The sequence below is a fragment of the Lactuca sativa genome, chromosome 5 (genome assembly GCF_002870075.4).
Source record: "Lactuca sativa cultivar Salinas chromosome 5, Lsat_Salinas_v11, whole genome shotgun sequence".
NCBI lineage: Eukaryota > Viridiplantae > Streptophyta > Magnoliopsida > Asterales > Asteraceae > Lactuca > Lactuca sativa.
In genome coordinates this window covers 150,395,722-150,408,653 of record NC_056627.2, presented here as the reverse complement: position 1 = coordinate 150,408,653, position 12,932 = coordinate 150,395,722, and the positions used below count along the sequence as shown (strand labels likewise).

Genomic DNA, 12,932 nt, shown 5'->3' with positions numbered 1-12,932 from the left:
TATTAAGTTCTCAATCAAAATACTATGTTTATAATGCTTACAAAAACTCAAGTGAAAGGGTTAAGGGCTCAAGTTGAAAAATAACACTCCTTAACCAATATTACTTATTCCCAAATCATCTAATACATCATTGGGTGTTGTCAAGTGCTTAACATTGCATAATCTCATGTTAATTCCTTAATCGAGTTATGGAATGTCAAATTCCATTCCGACATTCCCATTTTTCCTTTATGGCCAATAACTCCATATTTTCAACTAGGAATCATTCAAGTCTTCATGTTATGGCATTCAAATCATATTGTTAGTATCAACTCATGCTTAGGAGTATCATATACTCATCAAATGCTCACAAACAAAAGATTCCATCGTTTTCATCACATTTCACTCAATTTTAGCATTCTAATTGGATTTTTTGCTATCAAATATCATCTAGGTCATAGAATCTAATCTCATTTCATTATCAATTGCCATATTCTCAATTTGCTTTTTCTAGGGTTCATGAGGGTTTTCACTCAAATCTTCAAAACCATCAATGGAATGATTGGTTTGAGATTAGAACCATCAAAACAACCCAAAGGGAGTTAGAAATTGAAACCTTAATCATAAAATCCTACTAAACTCAACATTAGGGTTTCACCCTCTTCACAACTTCGAATTTTAAGGGTAATAGAGTAGAGTTTTACTTTGCTGTCCTTGATTCCTTCTCTCCTTTGCTTTATTTCCTAATTCTCCTCTTGAATCAAGCCCTAAATGTCAAGAAATGAAGCATTCACCATTATATATCTCTATTCCATTCGAAATACGTCCAACAAGAATGAGGGAAGTGTGCTTGCATCTTATTTCCTCCAGTTTTCACTTATGGTCCCTCTAGTTTGAGAATTTTTTTTAGTTCTTACCATTACTTGCATTTTCCCACTCTAACATGTTATTAGATACATTTTAACCATAAACATCCTTATTTTATTTTTAAATTAAAATTTTTAGGATGTTATAATTACCTACCCCTTAAGAGGATTCCGTCCTCAGAATCGCCTCGTAGTCTACGATGGTAGGGTACCTCCTCATCATTTCTTCTTTTCTCTCCCATGTGAGATTGTATCCGAGCACATGCTTCCATTTGACTAGCACCAAGTCAATTTCCTTGTTCCTTAACTTTTTGGTCTTTATTTCTAAACTTGCATCCGGTTCTTCTACTAGTCTCTTCTTCTCGTCAATTCTCAAGTCCTTCAATGGAATTGTCGACTCTTAATTTCCAAAGTATTTCTTCAAGTAGCTTACATGAGAGGTATCATGTATTCCATAGCGTTCTTGGGGCAACTCTAACTTAAAGGCTTGGATTCCAACCACTTTCAACACCTTGAAGGGTCCAATGTATCTTGGACTCAATTTACCCTTCTTACAAAATCTCATGACTCCTTTCCATGGGGGAGACTTTCAACATTACTAATTCACCTTCTTTTATGTCACAAGGTCTTTGCTTCAAACTTGAATAACTTCTTTGCCTATCTTGAGTCGCCTTCATGTTAGCTTGAAAAACTTCTATCTTTTCATTTGTTAGCCTCACGAGTTTGGGACCTGTGAGATTCTTCTCTCCAGCTTCAAGCCAACACAAGGGTGTTCTACATTTCCTTCCATACAATTCTTCATAAGGTGGCATTCCATTACTTGAGTGATAGCTGTTGTTATAAGAGAATTCCACCAAGGGTAAGTGGTCGTCCCATTTTCCTCCAAAATCAATCATGCATGACCTCAAGATATCCTCCAAAGTTTGGTTGGTCCTTTCCGTTTGCCCATCCGTCTGAGGGTGGTACGCAGTGCTCAAGCATATTTTTGTCCCCAGTTCTTCTTGTAAGGATTTACAAAATCTATATGTGAATCTAGCATCCCTATCTGAAATTATGGTAAGTGGCACACAATGCAGTCTCACCACTTCATCAAACTAGATCTTTGCAAGCTTTTTTAAAGGGGTTGATTCCTGTATGTCAAGGAAGAGTGAAATTTTAGTCAAGCAATCTACAATCACTCAAATGGCATTGTTCCCTTTACTTGTTCTTGGTAGACCCATTACAAAGTCTATAGTAATGTCCTCCCATTTCCCGGCCGGTGTTTGTAGTGATTGAACTTTTCCATAAGGAAATTGGTGATCTGCCTTGAATTGAGCACAATTCAAAAAGTTGGAGATGTACTTCACCACTTTTGGTTTCATTATGGGCCACCAAAATTGTCTTCTCAAATCCCTATAGGTCTTGGTACTCCCGGGATGAATGGAGTATTTAGACTTATGAGCCTCATCTAAAACTAGTTTCTGATTCTTTCCATGTTTGGGGACCCAAATTCGTCCCTTAACGATCATCAATCCTTGTTGATTTTCACCAAACTCGATCTTCTTTCCCAATTTCTCGTTCTTGACATTCGCTTCTTTTAAAGCTTCAACTTGGGCATTCTTCATCATTTGGATTAAGTTGGACACCACCTCGATTCGCATTGATCTTCCTTTAATAAGTTTCTCGTGAGTCTTTCTACTTAAGGCGTTTGCCACCACATTTTCCTTCCCTTCATGATATATGATCTCACAATCATAATAATTGATGAGTTCTATCCATCTTCTTTTCCTCATGTTTAATTCCTTCTGTGTAAAAACATATTGAAGACTCTTGTGATCCATGTACAATTTGCACTTGGTACCATAAAGGTAATGCCTCCAGATTTTTAGAGCAAAAACAATTGCAGCTAACTCCAAATCATGAGTGGTGTGCCGTGTCTCCGCATCCTTTAATTTCCTAGAAGCATAGGTGATAACCTTTCCTCGCTGCATAAGTACGCAACTGAGTCCTTTGTTGGAGGCATCACTATAAACTATAAAGTCTTCCATGCCATCGGGTAAAGTGAGAATTGGAGCCTCACATAGATTCTTCTTCAAGATTTCAAATGCTTGTTGTTGCTTCTTGTCCCAAACAAATCTTACTTCTTTCTTGGTGATTCGGGTAAGTGGAACCGCAACCTTAGAGAAGTCTTGGATAAACCTCATGTAATAATCGGCTAGTCCAAGGAAACTTCTTATCTCGGTTGGAGTCTTCGGGGGTTCCCATTTCATGACCGTTACAATTTTAATTAGGTCAACTTTTATGCCTTCACGAGACACCACGTGTCCCAAAAATTGAAATTCCCACAACCAAAATTCACATTTTGAGAATTTTGCATAGATTTTCTCCTTCTTGAGTAATTATAGGACCTTGTGTAAGTGATCTTCATGTTCTTCTTCACTCCTTGAGCATATCAAAATGTCATCTATGAAGACAATGACAAAATCATCGAGAAAAGGCTTGCAAACCCTATTCATCAAATCCATAAACATGGTTGGGGCGTTTGTAAGTCCAAAGGGTATCACAAGGAACTCGTAATGACCGTAACGTGTTCAGAATGCCGTCTTGCCAATGTATTCATCTCTCACTCGGACCTGATGATAACCGGAACGAAGATTGATATTCGAAAAGTAATCTGCTCCTTGGAGTTGGTCGAACAAGTCATCAATACGAGGTAAGGGGTATGGATTCTTGATTGTGATCTTGTTGAGGTCCATATAGTCAATGCACATACGCATTGACCCATCTTTCTTTTTAACAAATATTACGGGAGCACCCCAAGGGGACAAACCAGGACGGATAAATCCTTTGTCAAGTAATTCTTGAAGCTAGGACATAAGTTCCCACATTTTCGTTGAAGCTAGACGATAAGGTGCACGAGCAACAGGGTTTACACCCGACACTAGATCAATGCCAAATTCAACTTGTCGTATGGGGGGTAAACCGTAAAAATCTTTGGGGAAGACTTCGGGAAACTCACTAACTACCTTCACTTCTTCAATCTTTTTCTTTTCTTCCTTCCCATTAATGACATAGGCTAAGAGTGATTCACATCCCTTTGATAGGCATTTTTGAGCTTTGATGGCCGATATCACACAAGGAAATTTGTTGTCCCGGTTCCCAAACTTTTTACCCTTGGTGGTCTTGATGGAGACCATCTGCTTTCCACACAAGATTTTTGCATCATTAACTCTCATCCAATACATTCCCACTATCACATCAAACCCTTTAATCCTCATCGGGAGTAAATCAATAGAGAAATTTCGACCATTTATTTTGAGTGAACAATCCGGGTACATGAGGCCCACCGAAACATGGGTACCATCGGCTATTTCAATACTATAGGATCGAGACAAGGTAGCTAGGGGTCCAATTAGTTTAAGACAACAAGAATGAGATACAAAAGAGTAGCTAGCACCCGAATCAAATAATATGCGAGCAATGTTAGAGTCAACAAGTATTCTACCTCCAACAACATCATGGTTTTCCTTTGCCTCCTCTTCACTCATCAAGTACCCTCTCCCCGCTACCAGGCCTCTATTTTCTTTCTTGTTAGCCGTTGATCCCATGGTTTCACCCTTTTGCCTTGGGCAATTCTTACTATAATGCCCCTTCTCATGGCAAGAGAAGCACTCCACATCACTCGTATCCCGAACCTTGCAGTCTCGAGCCTTGTGACCGTGTCGACCATACTTGTAGCAATCGGAGGTCCCCAACTTACAATCACCAGAATGTAGCTTTCCACACTTCTTACATTCCTTCCCTTCTTCTTCTTGAAGTAGCTAGATTCAGAGTGACTCCTCTTTTGAGATCCCGAAGATCCAAGGAATTTCCTCTTTTCACCAATCACTTGTCTTTCACTTGCTTTCTTGAGTATCATGTCTACCATTCTAGATGCCACTTCGATTGCATCATCAAATGTAGTGGCTTTTCCTACTTCCAAGGAATAGTCCCCTGGAAGTCCACTAAGGTAGCAGTTCACTCATCCATCTTCATTGGGTAGAGTATTCCCAAGGAAAGGAAGCATGTCAGTGAACCTCTTAGTGTACTCATCAATTGTCATATTGCCCTTTTGAAGAGAAAAGAACTCATTCAACAACTTATCTTGGCATCTCGGGGAGCTAAATTTGGCTTTTAAGTGCTTCACAAATTCTTCCCAAGTGAAGGACATAATCCCTTCGGTTCCAATTGCCTCGCGAAGATTGTTCCACCATCCAAGAGTGTCATCTTTGAGCATGTGGCTAGCGAATCCTACTTTCAATCCATTTTCACACTTGCAAGTGTAGAAGACATGTTCCATTTCGGCAATCCGCTTCATCAGGACCTTTGGGTCTTTGTCACCTTTGAATTCTGTAGGGCGGCACGTCATAAACTCCTTGATTCCACATTCTTGCGCTCCTTTATGTCCAACTAAGGGTGCTTTTAGAGCAATCACCGGAGGTTAGGGTGGTGGAGGAGGCCCATGAGTGGATGACTCGGATTGGGCAACACCCTTGAGGGTGTCACCGTGATCCCGAGAGTCCGATAAAGTTCTCGATAAATCCCTCATTCGTTCGTCAATCAATTGCCTCATTTCAATTTGGCTTTGTTCTCGGTGGTCATGTAAAAGCTTTTGGTTTGCCTCAAGAGTGACCGGTGGGGGATTGAGCTCACCATCATTGTTGCCTTGGTTAACCACTCTTGGTGGCCTATTCACAAGAGGCCCTTCATTTGGGGCTTGTCCTCGTCCTTCTTCACAGGATGTTTGACTCCTTGTTCGCATCATCACACTACAATACTTCAACACTTTAGTATACATCATTATTAACTTATATATATTAGTCTATTTCAACCATTAGCATGACATTTCCTAAGACATGGAACCTGTAACAACACACATAGCAAAGGTCTATCCCATATTTAACAAACGCCCTTTATAGTTCCACGAGTTAGAGTATGTGTTATGTGTTTATAACACTACGGGCCCTATACTATTATACTCACATCATACATAATCAAATTTGATTTCACTATTTAGAAGGTTTGCTCCATTGGTTTTAACCACTAATATACTAGTACCACTTTCTTTACAACTTTAAGAGCATTCAAGGTAGTATCCTACAAATCCGTCTAACTTGAAGCATATAAATCCAATTTCTTGTTCATATCTTCTATAACCATAGTTTAAGACTATGAGTGGAATGATCCAATCCTAAGTCACTTAAACTATGGTTATGATACCAAATGTAACATCCCAATATTTTTCAAACAAAATTTAATGCTATGTTTAACCCAAAGGCAAGGTTTAAAAAATCATTTACCAAATCATCAGAGTTTAAACATAGTTTCAAAACAATCTCTTGGGTGTTACTAGCATTGTACCAAATAAACCATAGCAACCAAACTAAGATTTACAACATGAAATTCAAATGTAACTTATGCTCCAATAAGTCTCCCATGGACTTCATTAATTCTATATCACTTCACATCTTTAGCTATCACCTGAGATTAGGGTTTCACCCTCTTCACAACTTCAAATTTTAAGGGTAATAGAGAAGAGTTTTACCTTGCCGACCTTGATTCATTCTCTCGTTTGCTTTATTGCCCAATTCTCCTCTTGAATCAAGCCCTAAATATCAAGAAATGAAGCATTCACCATTAGATCTCTCTATTCCATTTAAAAGACGTCCAACAAGAATCAGGGAAGTGTGCTTGCATCTTATTTCCTCAAGTTTTCACTTATGCTCCCTCTAGTTTGAGAATTTTCTTTGTTCTTACCATTACTTGCATTTTCCCACTCTAACATGTTATTAGATACATTTTAACCATAAACATCCTTATTTTATTTTTAAATTAAAATTTTTAGGATGTTACATTTTGCATCTAAATTCACTACTCAGGTCTTAAGGTTTTAAGACCACAACTTTTTGTAAAACATAAAATATAGGATTTTCTGGGAACACTCTCTATACAATTTCAAACAAGGTAAACAAAGAATACACATGCAATTATACATGATTTGAAATGAGTCTCATAAACTATGTTTTTACATGAAAATATTGGATTTTCTGGAAGTCACAAACTATTACAAAGTTTTCTTACAAACATGCTTATGAACTCACCAACATTTTATGTTGACGCTTTTCAAAACAACTTGTATTATCAGGAACTCAATAAGCAGTTTGGCAGCTAAGGAAATTTGGATATTTGTTGTATTTTTGAATTATCATACATTGTGTTATTTTGGATGTATTTTGTAAACAAACACAAAGATGTAAACAATGAATCTTGATATCATTAATGTATGATGATGATGGTTGCTATGTTTCAATTATATTCATTTGTTATGATATTACAAGATGAAGTCATCTGCCCCCGGACGTTTCTGCCATCCCGGTTCGGGGGTGTGAAAGATTGGTATCAAAGCATTGTTTATAGTGAACTAGCATATCTAACCATACAAGATATGCAACTATAAATACAATAAGACTAAAACGCTATGAAAAAAAATAAGAAACAATTAAAAGTCTTTAGAAGAGTTGGACATTGCGGTTAAACCCAGGCAGTTATGTAATCGTATTGTGGGTAAATATAGCCTGATCAACTATATTTATTCAAAATATGACCAACATGTATTTGGGAGTGATCGGGATGGACAACGAATCTAAAGCTTATCCACCTAATACCCAAAAGTTTTAAGAACCGAATATAAGCCATTAAAATACTATAAGAGTATTTTTAGCATGTTATTTACTTTCTTGTATTTATATATATTCTCGTACAGACACTATGGCTGGTTTTCATCTACCTAGAGATCCTTTTCCTCCGAATCAAAGAAATAGAGGTTGGCTAGAGGAGGATAATTATCTTCCTAATGTGATAATTGTGCATTTCAATATAAACATCAACTCATAACCTTATCCTACTCTTCCTATTTAAGTTACGAATGAGAGACCATGCGATCTCATTTTCTTAGTTAACATATTCACTTCACATTTGCTCTCAAATTCAAACCCATTTCCTTTCAAATACCCAAGATCAAGTAGCTCCAGGAGACATTTTCCTCACAATAGTTATAATCATTTGGTATGTAATCTTTATATAACCTAGTGTTTATGCAACAATTTCATATCTAGTTTCATATGTTCACACATTAATATGTGTTTAAACAATTAGGATACAACTATCTTCCCGTGTTCTAGCTCGAATTCATCGTTTTTATCAGGTTACCTAACCACAATCACTCTCGAGGTGAGTGCATACCCTAACACTTTTCAAGACTTTTTGTATGTTTTAGAGGGGGGGGTGGGGGGGGGGGGAATACAACTAACACACTAGAAAATTTATTTTAAAACGCAAACACTTAAACACGTTATTTTACCATTTTTACGAAAAGTGTTAAATATGCAAAACGACTTTACTACCAACCCATTATATTTTTACACAGAACGTTTTGATAAAAACGAAAAGATAGGAAAAACGATTACAAAATACATTACATTATCCTTATTATATATATATATATATATATATATATATATATATATATATATATATATGTATGTATATATAGTTTGAGTACAAAACGTTCATTTCGTTAAAACTTTACAAATATAGATTACGAAACTTTACCACATTTGTAACCCGTTGAGCAAAGGGTGAAATTATATAAAGTACATATATAATTGGTTTACGTAATTTTTATTATTATCCTGGAAAGGGGGGATAATTACATTTATAAATGTTTTCATTACAAAAACACGTACACTCATTGAATAAATTTGTGAGACATTGTCTACGTCATACCTAACTGAGGTATACACGAAAGTCGTGTATTTATAACCGGAATCGGAAATTGGAATCTCCGATACGGGAGTGATGATCCCACACCCTGGTTGTTAGCTACAGCCAGACCAACAGGTTATGGGTGACAAACGTCATAAATATCTCGGTGCCTGAAAAATGAAAAGGCAGGCACCTCATCTTAAAAGCACAGTTATAAAAACTCACATAGTGAAACGACTATACGTATATTTTACATGAAAACACTTTTCTTCAAATGGTTTTATACATGAATAAAGCTAAATATTACTACTTAAGTATGGAAAACACTGGTACATTTCGGTCTTGGAACAATTATGACTACAACTCATTGCTATAGAAAATATCGGATTTTCTGGAATAAACATCATCATTTTTTGATTGAACGGCTTACATCTCATTTATTAGAAAATATCGGGTTTTCTGGAAACAAACGCGATACCTTTTCATGGAAAGGCTTACTATTTTTCATACAAACTCTTATGAACTCACCAACTTAATTGTTGACACTTTTTCAAACAACTTGTATTCTCTGGATATCAGTAAAACAAGTAACCACCAGCTTTTGAGGAGGAGATGCTAAGGCGTCAAACAAATCATTTTGACATAATATTGTAATTGACTTTTGAAACATGTAATACTTACAATGATGTAACTTTTTCAATTATATATATATATATATATATATATATATATATATATATATATATATATATATATATATATATGATGGTTGTGTTTGCTTTCTTTACTATTACTCAATTGTTATGATACAATACATGAAAGTCATCCACCCCTAGACGTTTCCGCTATCCTGGTTTGGGGGCGTGATAGATTGGTATCAGAGTAATGTTTATAGTGAACTAAGTATATCAAACCACATAATACAAACTATAAATACAATGGGACAAAAACTCTCTGACGTAACATCTTCGTACAAGTCTACTTAAAAATATTATGATATTTTTATAAAGTATAAGTACAACCATATTTAGTAGTTCGGTGTCATAACAATAACAAAACAAAAAGTATTAAGATAAGTTGAACAACACGAGTAGGTATCAGGGTAGGTAATCAGATCTGGGATGAATATAGCCTGATCAACTATATTTATCCTGGATGTGACTAATGTATGAAGAGGAATGGTCTTAGTGAACGACGAGTCTAAACTTACCAACAAACCATAAAAAGAACCTCTAAACCTAAAATACTATAGCAATATTTTGTAACACGATAAAACCACACACTTAATTTATTTATGTGCCTCTTACACCCATTATTGAATAGACTACATGGTAGGATTCCACTTACCCGGAGATCCCTACCCCCTAACCAAGGAAACGAAGGCTAGATTGTGGAAGATCCAGAGGAAGATTCTGAAGATATTTCAGAAGAAGAAGAGGACGAAAAAGAAGTTGAGGGAGACACCGACTCAGAACCCGAAGTGTACAACCCCCTACAAGTCGTCAAAAACTCCACACAGAACTTTCATGGCCCGACGCCTCGATGGGCAGTGGATTTAAGGAGATAGAGCCAAGAATAGGGAAAATGCCTACCCTATGGTCTGGAACGAGGGTTCTACAACCTCGATCGAGGGGGTTCAACGGACAGGACTGATCCTGTCATGGTCTGTCGCATCGCCCGTCATGGCGAGCAAGCAAGGGCATCTGCTAACCACATCATGGAGATTGGCACGAACACCGAGGTCACTGCAATCCATCTTCATCATCTGGACGAAGATCATGATCGAACTCGAGATCATACTAAGGCCCTTCATAGGGAAGTTACCGAAACTCGGGCTAAGATGATAGAATATCGGGAATGTCAGGCCATAATGGACAAGCGTGTATTTGAGGCTGAGCACCAAGTGAAGGAAATGCAGACCTTCATAATGTCACCTCAGGGCCCAAGGAAGGCCGATCGCCACGAGTAGTTTCCTATACTACTCATGTTTTGATATAGATTAGGTGTTTTTCTTTCCGTATGTAACTACGACCCTACGTATAAGTGATTACACTATTCCTGGGAGTTGTTATGATGTCCAAAATTTCCTTACATTGATGTATTGTAGACCTGCTAAAAAGGTCAAATTTTCACAATAATATGTACTAAAATATATCAATGAAATTGGCACGCGTTTTATTCCAATGAAGTGTTACTATTAAATTCATGAATTGATTGAAATTGTTTTACTATGGTAGATTTCCATCACATATTGCTTACAAGATACATAAAAGTCGGAACACAAAACACTTAGAACTAAAATAATATACTCCAATAGCACCCGACTTGTAACCACTATTGGAAATTCATCATCATTTCATCTTTAAACTTTATAGGAGAAAAATTCCTCCACGCAAATCTAACAGATGTTTCAACAACACAACAACAATAATGACACCGCCAACCCCAATGATGGATATTGTTGTCTTTCAAGCTGCTGTGACAGCTGCTGTAACCGGTGTCATGGCCCAGATTAGCTCCAACGGTGCCACTGTGGTTGGAATTGGTACTAATAGTTCTAACCAAGGTGACGACCATGGTCGACCAAGAGGATGCTCCTATAAGCACTTCTCGTACTGCAAACCCAAAGCATTTTATGGCGAAAGAGGTGTCATCGCCCTGACAAGCTGGTTCGAGAAGACTGAGTCAGTGTCTGAAATATGTGCCTGTCCGGAAGAAAGTAAAGTCAAATTCGCAGCCTGCACATTCACCAACGGGGCCCTCTCTTGGTGGAATGGCCAGGTCAAATCAGTAACACTCCCCGTGGACAACACTTTTTGCTGGGAGGACCTGAAAATCATGATGCTTGGAGAGTATTGCCCACGGGGTGAATTACAAAAACTGGAGCAAGAACTCTGGAACCTTAAAATGGAGGGTTCCTATATAACAACATATACCACTAGGTTCAGTGACTTGACAATGCTTTTTCCCGGGATGATCACCTCGGAAAGCAAAAAGGTGGAACATTACCTCTGGGGACTATCCCCCCAGAGACAAGGAAACGTAGTATCTGCAAACCCCTCTACCTTTGATACTGTCAAACGCTTGGCACAGATACTTGTAGATCATGGAGTCCGACAGGGATTTATGATGGACATTCCCGAAAAAAGAAAAAGAGAGTGACAACAAAAGGAGACCCTAGAACAAGAGAAAGGGCAAATCAACGCACGAGCCCGCCAAGAAACAACAAATAGTGGCAGCCCACACTGTCACCATCCCGACCGCCCTAGTACCAGCAAAGCAATATGCTGGAACCCTACCCAAATGGAACAAGTGCAGCTTCCACCATATTGGAGATTTTCGGGAAATGCATTGGACAAAATACAACAAGAAAGGACACACTGTCCATTTTTTTAAGGAGCCAGCCCAACAGACGGTCCCAACCACAACTACCGGAGTAAGCCGAACATGCTACGGGTGCGGGGAAACGGACACTTCAGGAGAGAATACCCAAAAGCCAATAACAGGAATGTTGGGTGTACAGGAAGAGTTTTGACATTAGGGCACGAGGAAGCCCTGAAGGATCCCACGGGGGTTATCTGTATGTTACTTCTCAATAACTCTTATGCATGCATACTCTTTAATAGTGGTGCGGAGAGAAGTTTCGTGAGCCATAAATTTAAACACATACTTAACCAAAAACCACAATCACACAATGAAATATTCACCGTAGAAATGACAAATGGTAAAACTGAAAGCACTAAAAACATGTACATCGGGTGCACTCTAACTCTAAACCATTATTCCTTTCAAATTGATTTAATGTCGGTCACAATAAGGAGTTTCGACGTCATTGTTGGTATGGATTGGTTAAGCCCTCACCACGTGGATATCTTATGTTACAAAAAATTCGTCTGACTCAACTTACCAAATAACAAGACCTAAGTCATCTACGGTGACAAACCTAGCACAAGTCTCAAAATCATATCGTGCATCAAGGCTCAAACCTATATGCGCAAAAAGTTCCACACATTCCTAGCACACATTATTTAAAATAAGAAGGAGGTAAAGGATATCAAGGATATTCCGGAAGTCTGTAACTTTCCCGATGTATTCCCAAAAGACCTTCCGAGAGCACCTCTTGTGCCACAAATCAAATTCTGAATTCACTTAATTCCTGGAGCCACCCCCATAGCCAAGTCCTCATACTATTTAGCTCCGGCCAAAATGCAAGAATTATCTAGTCAACAAAATGAACTACTGAGCAAAGGATTTATCTGACCAAGCTTCTCACCATAGGGAGCACCAGTTCTGTTCATTAAGAAG

The 12,932-nt window shown here is 37.9% G+C and overlaps 1 protein-coding gene across 1 annotated transcript; it reads right to left on the bottom strand.

Moving 5' to 3' along the window:
- Positions 1-3,691: 3,691 nt before the first annotated feature.
- LOC111908140 (uncharacterized) lies at positions 3,692-4,372 on the bottom strand. Its single transcript, XM_023903975.1, has one exon. The coding sequence runs from the start codon at positions 4,370-4,372 to the stop codon at positions 3,692-3,694; it is 681 nt and encodes a 226-aa protein (XP_023759743.1).
- Positions 4,373-12,932: the final 8,560 nt, after the last annotated feature.